This window comes from Dromiciops gliroides, chromosome 6 (assembly GCF_019393635.1).
Source record: "Dromiciops gliroides isolate mDroGli1 chromosome 6, mDroGli1.pri, whole genome shotgun sequence".
In the NCBI taxonomy this organism is placed as follows: domain Eukaryota; kingdom Metazoa; phylum Chordata; class Mammalia; order Microbiotheria; family Microbiotheriidae; genus Dromiciops; species Dromiciops gliroides.
The window spans coordinates 55,102,053-55,120,800 of NC_057866.1; the positions used below are offsets into that span (position 1 = coordinate 55,102,053).

The 18,748-nt window shown below is 42.2% G+C and overlaps 1 protein-coding gene across 4 annotated transcripts in view; it reads left to right on the forward strand.

Annotated features, from left to right (window-relative positions):
- Positions 1 to 1,086: 1,086 nt before the first annotated feature.
- Positions 1,087 to 18,748, forward strand: part of SBF2 (SET binding factor 2) — a 496,438-nt gene continuing 478,776 nt past the window's right edge. For all 4 annotated transcript variants that reach the window (XM_043970029.1, XM_043970030.1, XM_043970031.1 and 1 more), the window contains exon 1: positions 1,087 to 1,322. In XM_043970029.1, the coding sequence (XP_043825964.1) occupies positions 1,268 to 1,322 (55 nt within the window). In that variant the 5' untranslated portion in view covers positions 1,087 to 1,267. The remainder of the gene's footprint in view (positions 1,323 to 18,748) is intronic.

An 18,748-nucleotide genomic window follows, 5' to 3' on the forward strand; every position in this document is an offset into this window, starting at 1 on the left:
TTTGTAAAGCATCAAAAAACCGAAGCAGAAGCTGTGGGTGGAACTTGGGGGGTGGGGGAAGGGGACTGGGGTTGGAAGAGTTCAATTCAATTTGTGGAATGAGGAAGAGAACGGTTGTGAGCTGTCGCAGGAACAAGTACACCAGTTTGGGCTAGATGATCTTTATTTAAAGCCCCTTTCAAGTCCAAGAGAAAGGCTTTAAAGAAAGGCTTTCACTGATTTGGGAATAAATTAAATCAAGTCGCACCCTGCACTGAGTCAGCCCCAGTCTGACAATTGCGAATTCTGCAAATGACATGGTTTGGTGTAAATATCCGAGCAGCATCATGCTTGTCGAACTCAAATTGTGGTTTGGTGATAATGAAGAAGGGCAAAGTCCCAGACCTTAGTTTGTCCCAGAGTTTTAAATCCGAGATCCGACTAAACCGGACTCCAAAGATTCTGACGACCCCTGCCCCTTTTCTCCTGGGCCTCTGGGATCTGATGGAAGTGCCCAGGCCAGTAAAATGGCCCGAAAGCAGAGGCCACAGACGGATGCCGGAGGGCTCAGTGGAGGGCTAACTGGGCGGTGGGAAGTCTGTGCTGTCCGTCACGCGTGGCCCTCAATCGCTCCTCGGGGAGCAGACGGGCACACAAGTGCAGTCCGGCGCCCTGGCACGGCCGGCGGCTGCTGCAGCCCGCGGGGCCTCCCCTTGCAGCCGGGTCCGGGACGGCGCAACTCCCCTCCCCGCTCGGAGGTCCCTGAAAGCTTAACCGCGCAACATAAACAGGAAACGAACTGCAAAAGTCCTGGCAGGGCAGATTCCAGGCCTCTGGCCGCGGACCTTTCGTGAGCCGTCCGCCCGCGTCTTGCTCTACAAGTGGGCTGGGGGAAGGAAAGGCCCGTGCTAGCCGCAGCTGCTCGCAGCCCGGGCGGGGGAGGGGAGGGGAGGGGAGGGGAAGAGGGTGAGGGCGGGGGAGGAGCGCAGACGGCGGCGGGAGGGGAAGCCGCCGAGGCCGAGGCCGCGTAGCTCCAGGGAAGCTCTGGGAAGCGGAGAGGAGGGAGGAGCCGGGAGGAGGAGCGAGTCTCGCGCGGCGCGGCGCCGCACGCAGGCGCAGAGCGCGCCTCGGTTGTCAAACATGGCTGAAGTGCCGCCGCTGCCGCCGCTGCTGCTACCGCCGGTAGAGGGAAAATGCTGAGCGCGCTCGGGCCGGGCGGGCGGCGGCGGCGGCGAGGGCGGCGACGGGGACTGGGTCCCGCTTCCCGGGCGCGGGGGCGGCGGCGGCGATGGCGCGGCTGGCGGACTACTTCATCGTGGTGGGCTATGACCACGAGAAGACAGGTAAGGGCGTGGGGCCGGCGCGGGGCGGGCGGGTGCCGCCCCCGGCCCCTCCCCGCCTCCTCCCCTCGGCCGCCGCCCCCGCCCCCGCCCCCGCTCGGGGCAGAGTCCCGGGAGCCCGCGCGGGGCCCAACGGCCCGTCGGGGTGCCGGCCCGCCTCCTGCCGGGCCCGGGAGGGCCGGGGGCTCCACCTCGCCGGCCCCGCATTTGGCCCTTCTCGAACGGGCCGGGGGCCGGGCCGGGCCGGGGCGCGGGGCTGGCCGGCTGGGCCCGGGGCTGCGCTGACCAGCCGGGGAGGGGAAGGGAGAGGAGGGCACAGCCTGCCCCGCCCTGCCGGGAGGGATGGAAGGAAGGAAGGATGGAAAACGGGGGTTAGGCCAGGCCGGGTCCCGGCCCCGCACGGGGCTGGGGGGGGGGGGCCGTATTTCCCCTGCTCCTGCGAGGGAACTGGGAGGCTGCGGTGGGACGGGGGCCGGCCGGGAGGGAGGTGGCCTCTCCTGGAAAAAACCCATGTCCCGAGTCCCGAGTGAGTGATGATGAATGATGCCGGAGGGGGTGGCCTTTGCTCCCTGGAAGTTCCGATGGATCCTTGTTGCAGCCTCACCCTTCCTTCTTGGTGGCCTTGTACTTGTGGGGACCAGAGGATGGGAAGCGGTTTAGGGATAAGGGCTGGTGGGTGGGGTTACCTAGTCTCCCTAATGAGCATCCCTGAGAAATGGCCCTGTCCAACTCTTTCAAGATCGGGGCGAGAGGTTTCCAAAGTGAAAACAATTGAATGTCACTTAACTAGGGATAGTAAGCTGGACACTCGAACTTTTAAACGTGTTTTCTTTGTTCTTCTATGGGAAAGTATGATTTTTTTTTTGGTAAAGAATACCTTCCTAAACATAAAGCCGAGTGATTTTTAAATTCGTTTTTCTCATATTTACACAATTTAGAAATTTTGTGACATTCTCTCGTTTATGTTTGTGCTTTTATGTCTATAGAAATATAGCAGTAACAAGAGGAAACACAGAAAGCTCTTTTATTTTAGCGTAATGTTAGAAAGGGATCTTAAGGATGATTTAGTCTAACTCCCTCCTTTCTCATTCCCCCCAGGTTAGAACAGACGGCTTTCTCCAGCTGTTACTTTTCCCATTAAGATGTTTGTCCCTTAGTGTAATTTCCTTGTTGGAGCTTTCCTATGACTTCCTTGGTGGCTTTGTGGCTAGAGGGTTAGATTTGGAGGCTGCAAGACACAAGTTCAAATCCTACCTTAGGTACTTCCAGCCGTGTAACCTAGGTTAAGTCATCTAATTTCTCTCTCAGTTTTCTTCATTTGTAAAATGAGGATAATAATAGCACCTATCTCACAGAGTTGTTGTAAGGACCAAATGAAATACTACGAGTTTTAAGCACTTTGCAAAAACCTTAAGAGTGCCATAGCAATGTTAGCTATTATTAACAGTAATAGTCTTTCATCACTCCTTGTTATCCAGATCTTTATAAGAATGTTCTCTCCTCTCTAAAAAGAAGGGTTAACCTAGTTTGCAGCTGGTGAGAGGGGGGAAAGGAATAAGCATTTATTAAGCAACTACTGTGTGCCAGTCACTGTCACCTTGATACAGTGCAAGTATGGAAGTTCTGCAGTGGTAAGAGAGCATAAAGTGGCATCAATTTCTTTTTCTTCCATGTTTAGTTTTTAGCCACATTGTGTCATCTTTCAGCAACTTAAATTCAAGCCTATATTTAATTGTCTAATACAGAATCTTGACAGTGAACAAAATATTTTTCTAGATTGTTGGTCAACTAGTTGTCTATATTTGATATTAATACTTTCAGTAATATATTTTAGAAATTTTAAAGAATAGATTTTATTGCAATGAAAATCCAGCCCCATTGGTTAAATTATTAGAAAATTATTAATCTTTTAATGAATAAACCTTAATTTTCTAGGCCTTCACCCCTTCCCCAAGACTTTATTGCCTAAATGCTTCTAATTGCTAAACACAATTTAAAGGCTTCTATTACTGATTATATATCGAGACCTTGATACAGATTCATCTGTGTCATTGATCACTTAGATTTTCCTAGTATTGTAAACTACAAATCCACTGTATCTTTTTCTCTAAAGTTACTTAGTAGTTAAATATACTTCTATCCTGATTTTAAAAAATGTTATAACTTGATAAAACTTGAGTAAGATATAGCCCCCTTTCTTTAAATGAAACTCAGGTTCCTCATTTCAGTGTTCAGATAGGCCCTTTTAAAAAACTTCTGTACCTTAGAGAATAGAGCATTGCAGTACTTTTATGCAGGTTGGCTGTGTTTCCTTTGTGGCTGTAAAACATACCCCCTCCACTCCCCCAAACAGGGGAGTGAGCATCTCTCCCAGATAGCAGATATTGTCTTCTTGTTGAATTGTTTTATTAATTAGAATACACCTTTAGTATTAATTTATTTCATGTAATTTAAGGGTTACATTTATTATTTCCTTTGTCATAATTTTGAGTGTAAAAGCCAGTATAGTCTTTATTAAAGTTTTGCATTGTACTTTTGACAATATTTTGAATGTTGATTGCTTGAAAAGTTTTGTCATACTCTACTAATGTATTTATTCAATTTAATATAAAGAAGTCCATATCTTATAGAGGGAGAAAGCATCAAAATTAAAATTTATGACTGTGAATGGAATACTTCATCCTTGATTTTTTGTTCTCAAAAGATATTTCATTCAACTATTTGAATGACAGTTAAGACATGAATTTCTGTCATTTCTAATGATAAGCTACACTTTGGGGAGGATATAGTTTCTAAATGTTCATTTACACCGGTACATTATATTTACTCAATTTTTACTGTAACAGTAATTTTCTCATCATTTCCTTGAATTACATGCAGAGCAGATGGTGCCTGACTTAGTTTATTAGTGGATTATTACCCATTAAAGAGCATTCATAGGATTTTAAGTTTTAGAATTTAGTTTGGGTCAATGTTGCTCCTTCCATGAAAATCCTATTCTGGCTCATGGTAATCTTGAATTCAAAGGCTGTGGAATATCCTCTCAACCTGGGAAGAATTCAAGGCTATTCCTGTAGTTTCAGGACCAAACCTAACTCAATGCAGGAAGGTTATTACCACGAGGTTGGCCCCAGCAAATGATGACACTATCTACTAAGTGATGAAGGAATTTTGGTCTTCATTGGTGGAACATGTGAAAATCACAGATCTTTTGAAGTGTCAAGGTTTAAGAAGATGAAATGCTAAAGGGAGAAGAATGAGCAACTGCCATATACGTTTATAGTTTGGCAATAGTGTTTGGATTTAAAACAAACAAAAAAATCTACCCTTAGTTTTCTTTTGGATTGACAGCTGAAAAGTAATTCTAAGTATAATGCTTATAATTGCTGTGTATCACAATTTTCTGTGTATTTTTCAAATCTCTGATCAGTTGCTATTACCTCATCAAATGGGCATAATAGTACCTCACGGGAGTATTGTGAGACTCAAATGAGACAGTAGAGATGAAATCTTTCAAAAACTATAAAGTGCTCTTGTAAATTGTTGTTATTCTTAATAAAGTCTATACAGTGAAATATGAGGTTCCAGTCTGCTTTTTATCTCAAAGTACTTGGGACTTCTTCCATTATTGTTCATTTGTCAACTATTGAAGAGTAATATGTGGTTTATTTGTGATGTTATCACTCATTTTAGAACATAGGATAATGACATTTTTAAAATACGAAAGCCAAGTTGATGTTGATGAGTAATTACATACAAAGCATGATAGAGGTGATGACAGAGTCCAGTGGTATCAAACTCAAATAGAAATGGATTCCTGCGGGCAGTATACTGACTTAGAATACCACAAATAAACATTGTTTATGTTTGTTTTATTTTTATTTTCTTTAAAATTTCTCAATTACATTTTAATCAGGTTCCTTGGAATGCCAGCTACTTGATCACTTGTAACCTGTTGGGCCTCTGACTTAGACAAATGGAGGTGCCACCGAAGTTGGGAATGGGGACCTATTTGGTGGTGGGGGTCAGGGTTTGAGGTTTGCTGTGAGAACTCAGTTCTGCACATGTTGATTTTGAGGTGAATGGAGTCCTTTTGGTGGAAACTTCCTTTAGGATGCTGAGTAAGGACAGGTTAGAATTGGAAATAGAGGTTTTCGAACCATTTCAGCAATTAAAATATTAAGCACTTACTGAATCAAGGCACTATTTCTAGGCTCTGGGAAAGGTAAACTGTTTGGGTAATCGAACTTTCATAGAGTTTAGACTAGGATATAAAAATTACACGGGCAGTTGGAATGTATATTGTTAGTATATATATATATATGTATATATATATATACATACATACACATACACACACACACACATATATATATAGCACATATTCAGAAGAATATCTAAATATGTGGGTGATCAGGCATAAAGAATGCAGAGGAAGAAAATTGAAAAGGCCATGGAATTGGCATGTTGCAGTAGAAAGAATTTTGGGTTTAGAGTAAAAGGTCCTAGGTCCTTAGCTGGAAGAATTCTTACAAATGTGGAAACCAAGACCCAGAGAAGTTAACTACTGCACAAGGGCATATAGTTAGTAAGTAGAAGCGCCATAATTCAGATCCTGGTCTTTTGAGTCTAAATATAGTGTTCTTTTCAGTACTCATATAAATCCAGTGTAATGAACATTTATTAAGCTCCTGCATGTACTGCATCACTGTGTGAGGTTGGGGTGGTGAGAAGAATGCTAATGATCAGGGAAGACTTTGTGGAAGAGGTGGTATTTGAGTTGAGTTTTAGGTCTGGGTAGAGATTCAGCACTCAAAGAGGGGAAAAGAGATCATTTCACAACCAGTGTGAACGACGGTGCCAGAAAGAGGTCCAAAAGTGCATTTGTCTAGTTTGACCAAAGTGGAGAGTACTTGGAAGAAATAGCTGTGAAATAAGGGTAGAGAGGTAAGATGTTACTAGCTCATGAATGACCTAAAGTGCCAGGCTAAGCTTTCTACATGTTTAGCTATCCTCTTCTTTGGCTCCATTTCCTGAGAAAACTTTACTTGCTCTGTACTTGTGTCCTTATTCCCATAGCCTCCTGTCCCCCCTGGGAGCTTACTCCTTGAAATTTTCTTCCCTTTCTCATTTAGTTACTGGTTTCCTCCTTATTGCTTAACAATATGCCCAATAGCTCTCTTATCCTTAAAAAACATAATTGCACATGTATAACCTATATTTGATTGCTTACCATCTCAGGAAGCGGGGGAGGGCAGGGAGGGATGGGTAGAATTTGGAACTCAAAACTTTATATAAAAATGTTAAAAATTTGGGGAAAAAACATTCATTGACTGCCATTTTCTTAAAATGTTGCAGCAGGAGTCTCCCCCTTCTTTACCCCCAAACTTCCACAAAGCTTGATCTATGGCAGAGATGTCAGACATGGTGCCCAACATTCTCAAGTGCAGCTGGAACCAGATTAAAATGTAATTGGGATGTATTTAATAAAATAAATGGAAAAAACACTAAAGCATAAATAACATTGCCATTTCCAACTAAATCAGTATGTAGCCACAGGGATCCTTATGTCCAGATCAGTGGTTTTCATTTCTACTTGAGTTTGACATCATTCACTGATCTACATTTGCTGACTCACTTCCTTTACTTCTTCACTGTGAACTCACTCTGATGGGACTTCTTTTTTGTTGTTGTTATTTGTTGTTTGATTTGTTTTGTTTTTGTTGAGGCAATTGGGGTTAAGTGACTTGCCCAGGGTCACACAGCTAGTAAGTGCCAAGTGTCTGAGGCTGGATTTGAACTCGGGTACTCCTGATTCCAGGGCCGGTGCTGTATCCACTGCGCCACCTAGCTGCCCCTCTGATGGGACTTCTAACCCCATTACTTTATTGAAATGGCTTTTTCTAAGGTTATCAATGATTTCATAATGAATAAACCACAGGATAATAGATTTAGGTGAGAAAAAAGCTTTAGATAATTTAGTATTCCTGACTCCCCACCTCCTCCCATCGCTTTTTTTTTTTTTAAACAAATGAGGAAACAGGCAAAAGTTTAGAGATTAGGAGATTTGTTTAGGGTCATACAAATAGGTTTTAAGGGAGGATTTGAACCAAGGTTCTTTTACTCTAAACCCAAAATTCTTTCTAGTGCAACATGCCAATTCCATGACCTTTTCAATTTTCTTCCTTTGCATTTTTTGATGCTTGTTCACCCACATATTTAGATGCTTCTGAAAATGTGCTCCTTTCTTAGCTTACATGATGATGCTCTTCTGGGTCCCTTTCTACCTGATTATTAGTTTCCCTTGATGGATTGTCTTTCTCTGCTTCCAAGTTTGGACTTAACTTCAAAGTGTCTGTCCTTCCTCCAGCTTGCCACCAAATTTGTCCTAGTTCTCTTCTTTGTCTTGTGAGATTTAAAATTGGATATTAGATCATAAATCTCCCCTACTTAACCCTTCCCTTAATTCATCTCCCAGACTAGTAAATGGAAGAAGCTTCTGGTTTTCTAGATAGAGCCTTTATTGTATATAAGGTGTTGTTGATTAGAAGGATAGGAAAACAGAAATACAGTACAAATCGTCTTAAATCTAGGCTGTCTATATTCCTTATAAAAACTCACCAAACCGATTTAGGCCACCTTTGGAGTGAGTCAGATCGTCTGTGCCGCGCCGCCCGGAGTCCCGCCAAGCCGGCAAAAAAGGCTACTCCCGTTCTCTCCACCCCGGAAGTCAAAAAAACCCGGCAGGCAGTCTGACATGCGCAGCAGGCGCACTGTACCTGGCAGGCAGTCTGACATGCGCAGCAGGCGGACTGTACCCGGCAGGCAGTCTGACATGCGCAGCAGGCAGACTGTTCATCTCCTCCCCAAAAGGGTGGTCCTTGAAAAACTGGCGTCTTTCACTTATCCTAACCGACTGTTAAAAACTTTCATATTTTACCACATTTCCCCCCTTTGCTTCCTCAAGAAACGGAATGTTTCCTTGATGGAACAGTAAAAAGAATATAATAACTTTTGCTGACTAATAATATGCGAACAACAATACAGAAAAGGAAGAGAGGAAAGTTTTGTCCAGAGGGGCGATTTTTTTTTTTTTCCTCATGAACCGACGCTTTGACATTAGTCTTGCAAAGGGAGAGCCTCTGCAGAGAGTACATGTTACAGATAGTATATAACAGAAAGGAGATAGTAAAAGCTAATAAAGCAAAACAGTTCATATAAAGTCTCTGAGTTCTCTTGTCTTCTTGAAGTGGTAAGATGTCATCAGGAGGAAACTGGATTCTGGGCTGGAAAACTGGATTCTGGACTCTGGTCTGGAAAGCTGGATTATCTTCTTTAACTGTTTGAATTGCTGTATTTTTAAAACCTTAGCATAGCATTGTCAATGATCAAATTAATAAATTCCATTACATTCCCTCCTTTATATGGTTAGACTTGTAATAGAGGGTTGAGGTAGTTATGCAATGTGTAACACTTTTTACCACCATGTGTCTGGATCAAAGCCAAATTTAGTATGTGTTCATGACACCTGAAAATGTTATGGAAAGGTTATCATACCATATCTCATGGTTCTGAGACAGCCAGTGATTGTGCTAGGCCACAGGTGAATTCAACTGAGTGAGATAAAAAGATAAATAAGTTCAGTTAAATTAGGTTAAATTAGGAGGGAGAGAGGATGAATACTGGACTGTGCCTAGTAATTGTGCTCTACATAGTCACCATCATAAGCAAACCATGGACTTACGTATACCTGTCTCTCCTTTTGTTGCACATATATTCTCTCCAGGGCCTGCGTCAGAGTTCACAGCAAGTTAGTCTCTGAAATGATAAGTTTCCATATTTCTGAAATCTCATTAATTTCACCAAAGACAATATGATGGTAAAAATGTGTGCTATGCTGCATAACTGAGAATATATTAGTGATATATACAATAATTCCAAACCATACCCAGAGTATAATGACATATAAATAATAAACGAATGTAAATAGCTGATTATATTAGACATTGTTACATAATCTTCTTTTAGACATTATTACATAATCTTCTTTTAGCAAGTAGACCACATCATCTTATACATGAATTCTCTGGTATAACAGTAGCAGATACTTAAAGTGGTGATTAATTCATCAAAAAGAAATAAGACTTCAATTAGCAAGATTCAATATTCAATGTTTTCAGTGAGGTATCAGGCAATTTCTGGTACTTTTTAGTTAAACAGAACAACATACAAGAGAAAGGAGAAAAATAAATAAATAAAACAAAACTCATTAGAACTCATGGTTCTCTCAAAAAGAAAGAGTAAATAAAAAAAAAGAAGAATTCTGGTAGCTTCTGAGGCCCGATAGCCTCACCCACAGCATATACTTAAAATGTCTTTGAATAATCACTTAGTTTACAAAATTTAGTTTTAAAGAAAAGCAAAAGAAACAAAAGTAAAAAAAAAAACCAAAGCAAAACCAAAAATAAAAAATAAAAAGCAAAAGATTCGCTAAGCACCCTTTTGTGCTCTTAAAGAACTTAAAGGTGCAGTCAATTCCAGGTCTTTTCAGTGCCTTTCAAAAGTCAAAACAAAAACAAAAAAAACCCAAAAATTAATAAAAAAAAAAAAATAGTTGAGGTAGGCCAGAAAACTAGGCCATGTACTTCAGTGCTTTTGCCTGTAGAAGGAAATGCTTGTTAAATTATAAGGTATTTAAGCTGCTAGAGTTTGGGTTATGCCACATTGTTTTAACTGGTTCCCCAATTCTCTGCATGCCAAAGTGGCAGGGGTTTCTGAATTGTCATTGATCTTTCTAATGCTGTCATAATGTTCTTTATGGTAGAAAATGTGGAGTTCTGTAGCATCAGTTTTGTCTGTGCCACTGATTTTCAATAAAGGCTGATTTAATTGATGAACCACAACATTCAGCTGATGCTGCTTAGCAAATGCTACAATTGTATCATTTCCTCCCCACTTTCCAAATTTCTTTAATTCATCAACATATTCTTCAAAAGGGGAGTCATTTACTATAAAAGACTCAAACTCTTGTCTATGGTTAATCATATAAGAAGCAGCTTCTTGTCTGTGTCTGAGATGATTTCTACAGTGACCTTCTAGCTGGTCTGCTAAAGCCCTAAAAAGGCAATTTCCGTCTCCTGATACTTTACGAAGACTGAGTCCCAAAGCATTTAACTGATCAGTGGGATTCTTAAATGGGAACTTCCTGTTTCCTCTGAACTTTCTTTGCTCTTTAACAGTTGCTATCGTTAGGGTTTTTACCTCTTTAGCGTCTACCTCAGGTCTATCTGAAATCTCTTCACCTATGAATGGTGCAGGCTTTATATGAGAGCAATGAATCCATGAGTCTTTTTCACCAATTTTAATGGCGGTAGGAGTTGTCAATAATACCTGAAAAGGTCCTTCCCAGGCAGGTTGAGTTCCACTGGTTCTCTGAAAATTCTTCACATATATTTTATCTCCTGGGTTGAAGTTATGCAATGAAAAGTCTAATGGTCCTGCCTGGACCACAGCTCCTGCCTCATGGAGTTCACGTAGCCTGGTCTGTAATTCCTGTATATAGGAAGCAACAGAAGTATCACCTCCCACCAGTGATGTATAAACTGGGGAAAAAGTTTTAGCTTGGATAGGAGGGTGACCAAAAAGCATTTCATAAGGAGATATATGAAGTTCTCCTCTTGGTCTACTTCGTAGATAGAATAATGCCAATGGTAGAACATCAGGCCATTTCAAATGGGTTTCAGTACATAATTTGCCAATCATACTCTTAAGCTCTTTATTCATACGTTCGACTTGGCCTGAACTTTGTGGATGGTAGGGCGTGTGGAATTTTGGAGTCACTCCCAAGAAAGAGTAGATTTGGGATAAAATCGAATCAGTGAAATGTGTGCCTTTGTCAGAATCGATGCGGGCTGGTGGGCCAAAACGAGGTACTATCTCTTTAAGAAGAATTTTGGCAACAAAGGCAGCTGTGGCTCGGGGGCTGGGAAAGGCCTCCACCCACCGAGTGAGCTGATCAACTATAACAAGGCAAAATTTATAATGTCCTGCTTTTGGCATAGTAATATAATCAATTTGTAAGTGCTCAAAAGGTGTATATGCTAGAGGACGCCCTCCATAAGCTTTGACCTTAAAAGCATACTGATTATAAGACTGACATGTGGAGCAGCCCGAGCAGATTCGAGATGCTGTATTAGTCACACCTGGTGCTATCCAGGTTCTCTTAATAGAGTCTACAATGCCTTGTGTACCAAAATGGCCTTTTCTGTGAACAGAGAGGCATACCTGGTGGTAGAATTTCCGGGGAAGAAATGGCTTACCTTCCGGAGACACCCAGATGCCATTGATCTGTTTCGCCTTAAATTTCTTTTTCCACTTTTCTACTTCAGAATCGTCATAGGTTAGGTTGGAAGGAATATCCTCAGAAGGTGAAAGGTTAAATACATGTTCAGGAGCTTCTAATGCAGCAAGCTTGGCTGCAGAATCGGCTCGTGCATTTCCCTTTGAAACAGGATCACTATTCCCTGTGTGGGCAGGGCAATGTACAACGGCTAGGGAAGAAGGCAGTTTTAGGGCATCTAAGAGGTCCTTGATAAGGTCCCCATTGGCAATAGCCTTGCCCGAGGATGTTAGAAAGCCTCGTTGACGCCAAATCATACCAATAAAGTGGCATATGCCAAAGCCATATTTCGAGTCAGTAAAAATGGTGGCACTCTTATCTTTAGCTATATTACAGGCCTGTGTAAGAGCCACAAGTTCAGCAGCCTGTGCACTAAAATGGGAAGGCAGAGAAGCTGCCCAGAGGGTGTCATAATCAGAAACTACAGCAGCTCCAGTAAAACGGGTTCCCTCTCTCATAAATGAGGAACCATCTGTATAGAGGACAAGATCAGGATTTTCTAAAGGTGTATCAAAAAGATCATCACGGGGTTTTTCAGCCATATCAACTAAAGAAGCACAGTCATGCAACGGTTCCCCCGAGAATGGTAAGTTAGGGAGTAGTGTTGCTGGATTAAGAACTGTGCAGCGTTTTAAAGTGATATTCTCATTACCTAACAGGGTTATTTCATACTTAGCCAGCCTTTGATCTGAAAAGGCTTGTGTCCTGTGACGTAGTAAGAGAGCCTCCACTTCGTGAGGGCATTGCACAGTTAGAGGGTTACCTAGGACCAAATCAGAGGCTTTTTCTACCAAAAGCGCTGTGGCCGCCACTGCTCTAAGGCAAGGTGGCGCTCCAGCCGCTACAGGGTCCAGCTGAATTGAATAGTAGGCTATAGGACGTTGGTTAGGCCCCAGTGACTGAGTCAGGACTCCAGAAGCCACCCCCCTTTGTTCATGCACAAAGAGAGTGAAAGGCTTACTATAATCTGGCAGTCCTAGGGCAGGTGCTGATAACAAGGCCCGTTTTAATTCTTTTATGGCTGAGAGATGCTGGGGATCCAACTGTAAACTGTCTGGAACAGAACTTTTTGTAAGAGCTATGAGGGGTTTAGTAATTTCACCAAAAGAGGGTATCCATTGTCTACAGTACCCAGCTGCTCCCAGAATGGCTCTCAACTGCCTCTTAGTAGTGGGGGCAGAGAGTTGTTGAATGGCCTGGACTCTCTTAGAAGAGACAGAGCGAGTTCCAGCAGCCAAAATAAATCCTAAATATTCTACCTGGGGCAAACACCATTGTACCTTTGTCTTGGAAACCTTGTGTCCTCTCTTGTGCAGCTCCAGCAGTAAGTGACGGCTATCTTCCTGACAAATTTCAGCATTAGGAGAGGCCAAAAGTAAGTCATCTACATATTGTACTAGTGTGGAGCCCTTAAAGGTAATAGAGGCCAGATCCTGCTGTAAAATTTGGGAAAATAATGTGGGACTGTCTACAAATCCCTGTGGGAGTCTAGTCCAGGTCCACTGTCTATTTTTCCAGGTAAAAGCAAATAAATATTGGAAGTCCTCATGTACTGGTATGGAGAAAAAGGCAGAGCAAAGGTCTACCACTGTGAAACATGTAGATTCATAGGGAATTGAGGAAATTATCATAGCCGGATTTGCGACTATAGAATGTCTAGGAATAACATAATTATTAATCGCTCTAAGATCTTGCACAAAGCGATAAACAGGTTTACCATCTGGCCCAGGCTTGGGTTTTTTAACTGGCAAAATGGGAGTATTGCATGGAGAGTGATGACATGGAATAATAATACCCTGGCTTTTCAAAGCCTCAATTATAGGGGTGATCCCTTCTATTGCTTCCCTAGACAATGGATACTGTGGAATGGAGGGGGGTGGTCCCCCCTTAACTTTAAAGGTAACAGGCATGGCAGACTTAAGGAGCCCCACCTCATTAGGGGATGAGGCCCATAAAGACTCAGGAATGTCAGAGGGGATTTTGGATACCTCCCCTGCTGTTCCTTGAGCTTCTGTAAGTAAAATTGGTAATAAATGAACAGTATCCTCTGGCAATTGTAAGGAGACAGCCCCATCTGGAGCACAAGATATGGTTGCTCTAAGCTTGCAAAGGAGATCACGACCTAATAAATTTACAGGGGCATCAGGCATGAGTAAAAATGAATGTTCCACTGTTAAGGGCCCCATAGATACCATGCGAGGATTCAATTTTGCCACTCTCTGGCTCTTTCCTGAGACTCCCACTACATTCAAAAATCCTACAGGTCTACACCCAGCATCTGGTTTGCTTACTAATACTGATTTAGAGGCTCCTGTGTCTAGCAGACAATCATAATAAGTCTCCCCCACTTTTAAGGTGACATGTGGTTCATTACTCTGGGGAGGTGAATGGACTGGCACAAGTGCATTCAAAAAATCTGGATCTGGGAATATATGGCTTTCATTATCTATGTTCCATTCCTCCCCAAGACACCATCATTCCTGTGTCCTCTTCTGAGGGGGGTCTTGGTTACCATTATTCTGGTACTGCCTTTCTGTATTCCTCCAAAAAGATCTATTTCTATTTTGATTTCGCCTGTAATTAGAATTAGAATTTCTTCTCCAAGTCCTACATTCTCTCAATTCATGCCCCTCCTTACGACAGTAACAACACACCTTAGTGTCCTTGTTCCGGTGTCCACATGGCTGACTAGGAATCGCTGGTGCCAGAATGCTCTGTTTAGGGTGATCTGGATCTTCCTCACGTGAGTCAAAGACATAATTTGCAAGTTCCTTAATTCTATCTACTGAGAGATTTCTCCAGTCTGGACATTGTTTCAGAAAGTATCTGCGTATTTCTGGCAGTGAATTATAAACAAATGTGTTGAGAATGATACAGGAATCTCTTAAATCTACTGGATCCAATCTGGTGTACTGTCTAGCGGCCTCACAAAGTCTATCATAAAATCTGTTTGGTCTTTCATTAGCCTCCTGAGGTAGGCTTAAAAATTTCTGCCAGTTTTCCGGTTTTCTAGAGCAAGATTCCATTCCCTTCAGAAGTGTTTCTCTAGCATCTTTTAATCTTTGGAAATCCCTATCATCATTATAATTCCACTCTGGATCCTTTAGAGGCCATTCCACATCGGCCTTACCTTTCGCAACAAGGGCATTTCCTGCTGAGATAATATCTGTAATCTCAGTTGGGGACAGTAAAGTTTCCAAAAGGCAAGTAACATCAGCCCAACTGGGTTGATATGCATTAAATATAGTCCTTAACTGTGAAATTACAGTGTTTGGATTTTTCTCAAAACTAGGGATGATTGATTTCCATGCGCTCAAGTCACTTGGTCTAAAGGGGCTATATTTTCTGACTTGAATTGGCACTCCCTTCTTACTATGTTCTATAGCTTCCTGCAGAGGGAGTAGTTTCTGCTGATCTGATTCTGAACTTGGATCATCTCTAGTAGAAACAGCCATTTTGAGGTCTCTCTCCATATGTGAGAGTTTCCCCCACATCATAACAATGATAATAACAAAAACAATGATAATAACAAAAACAAAAAAAAAACAACAAAAAAAAATAAAATCCTTAGTCGTATGAACTATGGATGTGGTATTAAAAGGTATTTCAATTGCAGGCATAAAATTTCTACTTATATTAAACGTATTTTCCCAAAGATTCTCACGTATACTATTATACAAAAAACTTTTTGCTGCCTGAATGAGGAAAAAACCAATAATGTTATGAAGGACCATTGAATAAACTATTCCTCTAAGTCGGGATGTTATGCTGTCCCAATACATTCCGATGAGAAAAATCAAAGGGATGGTAGAATATTCGAGCATCTTGCCCTTTAAACTGGGCTGGCTTTTCTGTTTAAAGCAAGACTTTTAGAGGCTTAAAGTCTTTAAGGGAGATTAGACAAAGGGAAAGTCCGCGGGGGGGGGGGGGGGGGTATTTGGAAAATCCACCGAATTAGCCGGCTTATGGCCAAACTAGGGAGGGTGGGAGGGTCCTTAAGGTCCCTTCGGGGTCGCCAAACTGTGAGATTTAAAATTGGATATTAGATCATAAATCTCCCCTACTTAACCCTTCCCTTAATTCATCTCCCAGACTAGTAAATGGAAGAAGCTTCTGGTTTTCTAGATAGAGCCTTTATTGTATATAAGGTGTTGTTGATTAGAAGGATAGGAAAACAGAAATACAGTACAAATCGTCTTAAATCTAGGCTGTCTATATTCCTTATAAAAACTCACCAAACCGATTTAGGCCACCTTTGGAGTGAGTCAGACCGTCTGTGCCGCGCCGCCCGGAGTCCCGCCAAGCCGGCAAAAAAGGCTACTCCCGTTCTCTCCACCCCGGAAGTCAAAAAAACCCGGCAGGCAGTCTGACATGCGCAGCAGGCGCACTGTACCTGGCAGGCAGTCTGACATGCGCAGCAGGCGGACTGTACCCGGCAGGCAGTCTGACATGCGCAGCAGGCAGACTGTTCATCTCCTCCCCAAAAGGGTGGTCCTTGAAAAACTGGCGTCTTTCACTTATCCTAACCGACTGTTAAAAACTTTCATATTTTACCACAGTCTAAAGTCAGAATCTCTATGTATCCAGTCCTGAATCAGCTGCATGATGTAACCTCTACCTATATGGCCTATCAGCACTTTGAACTCCATATGTCCAATGCTAAACCCATATTTACTGCCAAAATCTTCCCTTCCCACCAACATCCCTACTTTTGTTGAATGCACCAACCTTCTAGTCATCCAGATTTAAAAGCTCCCAGTTAGCTTTGACTCTTCTGACTCTCTTCCAGTTAGTTGCCACATGCTATCAATTCTATCTCTGTAATATCTCTTGCATCCCTACCCTTTTCTGTACTCAAATGGCCATTAGCCTAGTTTAGGGCCTCATTATGTCTCACTTAGACTATTATAATAGCTTCCTAATTGCTCTCCCAGCCTTCCATCTCTCCCTGCTAACATCCTACTTTCTATAGGAAGCCTTTCACAATTTCTCTGAATTCTACTCCCTCCCCCTGTTGATTATTTCCAGATTTTCCTGTATGTAGCTTGTTTGTACATAATTGTCTGCATATTGTCTCTCCTTTTAGATTGTAAGCTCCTTTCTGGCAGGGACTGTTTTTTTCCTTTCTTTGGATTCTCAGTGCCTTTGTATTGTTCTTATCCTGAAATAAACACTTAATGTTTAAGTGCTTGACATATTCCAGTCTATATCCCTAACATAGCTTGCCACATTACCTTTCTGTGGCACAGATTTCACCATGTCACCTTTCTGCTCAAAAATCTCCCTATTGCCTCAAGGATAAAGTACAGCCTAATGAAGGCCCTCCATAATTTGGCTCCAGTTCACCTCCAGTTTTATTCTCATTACTCCTCTTCATGCACATGGCTGATGCGTGTACAATGATACAGGCTGCCCTCAGAGCTTATTATGTACACCATTTCTTCCTCATCTCCACCTTTTAGAGTCCTTCTCTTCAAGACACACTTCAAGCCTTACCTTTTTTATGAAATGTTTCCTTATTCACCCTGTTAGTGCCCTTCCTCTCAAACTACTTTGTACTTAACTGCTTCATAAGTATTTGTATTTATTTTCTTTATATTTATTCTGCATGGATATATACACATATATTCTTATCTAGCCACCCACCCATCCATCCATCCATCCATCCATCCATCCATCCAATCTCCTTGTAGTCTCTATTTAGAATGTAAGTTCTTTGTGAAGGAATTCACTATATTTGTATTTTCAACCCCTAGCACAACTCCAACTTAGTAGGTGTTTTAATAAATTTTTTTTTATTGACTCAGTGATTTCCTTTTTTTTTTTTTTTGTGGGCAATAAGGGTTAAGTGACTTGCCCAGGGTCACACAGCTAGTAAGTGTCAAGTGTCTGAGGTTGGATTTGAACTCAGGTCCTCCTGAATCCAAGGCCAGTGCTTTATCCACTGCGCCACCTAGCTGCCCCAACTCAGTGATTTATTTTCCTTCAAGGAATAATTCAATTGCTTCCTCCTCCTTGAAGCTTTCCCTGACCCCTCCAGTTTTTATTGTTTTCTTTCTCTCCTTACATTTTTCTTTCTTTTTTTTTTTTGGTGAGGCAATTAAGGTTAAGTGACTTGCCCAGGGTCACACAGCCAGTAAGTGTCAAGGGTCTGAGGCTGGATTTTAACTCAGGTACTCCTCAATCTAGGGCTGGTGCTTTATCCACTGTGCCACCTAGCTGCCCCCTCAGTTTTGTTTTAGTGTTCTTTTCACATGGAGTTTTGTAGTCTCTGTGCATATTGTTACCTTGGTTTTGCTCACTTCACTTGCCCTCTTTCACAGAAATCTAAGGGAAAATATTCTCACAGCAGTGTGAAGAATGGAGTTGTGGGGAGATAGTGGAGGTGGGTTAATAGAAAGAGAACCAGATCTGGAGACAGAAACCCTGGTATGGAATGTCAGCTCTGCTGCTTATTGCAGTGGAATGCTGAGCAAGGCTCTTTATCCTTCTTTATTTTCCTCTGAGTTGAACATGATGATTTTTTAGGCCCCTTCCACCATCCTTTCTTCTGAAGATATTGTGGTAGTCCAGAAGGTGGTCATGGAAGACCTGTATTAGGGGAATGGCAGTGGTAATAGAAGGCAATCTCAGGACAGAGATTTTGGGATCAAAAAAGACTGGTAGGGGACAGCCAGGTGGCTCAGTGTATAAAGCACCAGCCCTTGATTCAGGACGACCCAAGTTCAAATCTGGCCTCAGACACTTGACACCAGCTGTGTGACCCTAGGCAAGTCACTTAACCTTCATTGCCCCCCCCCCCCGGAAAAAAAAAAAGATTGGTAACTAAGTGCATATGAGAAGTAAAGGAGAAAGAAGAATGAAAAAAGAAACAGGGAGATTGGGTAGTGCCAGGGCTGTAGACAAAGACAAATAGTGAAGTTGGAAGAGGAGCAGGTTGAGAAGGAAAGATATATTCATTTTGGATATGTTAAGTTTGAGGTGCTGGTGAGCATCTAGATAGAGCTATATTGTAGATATTTGGAGAGGC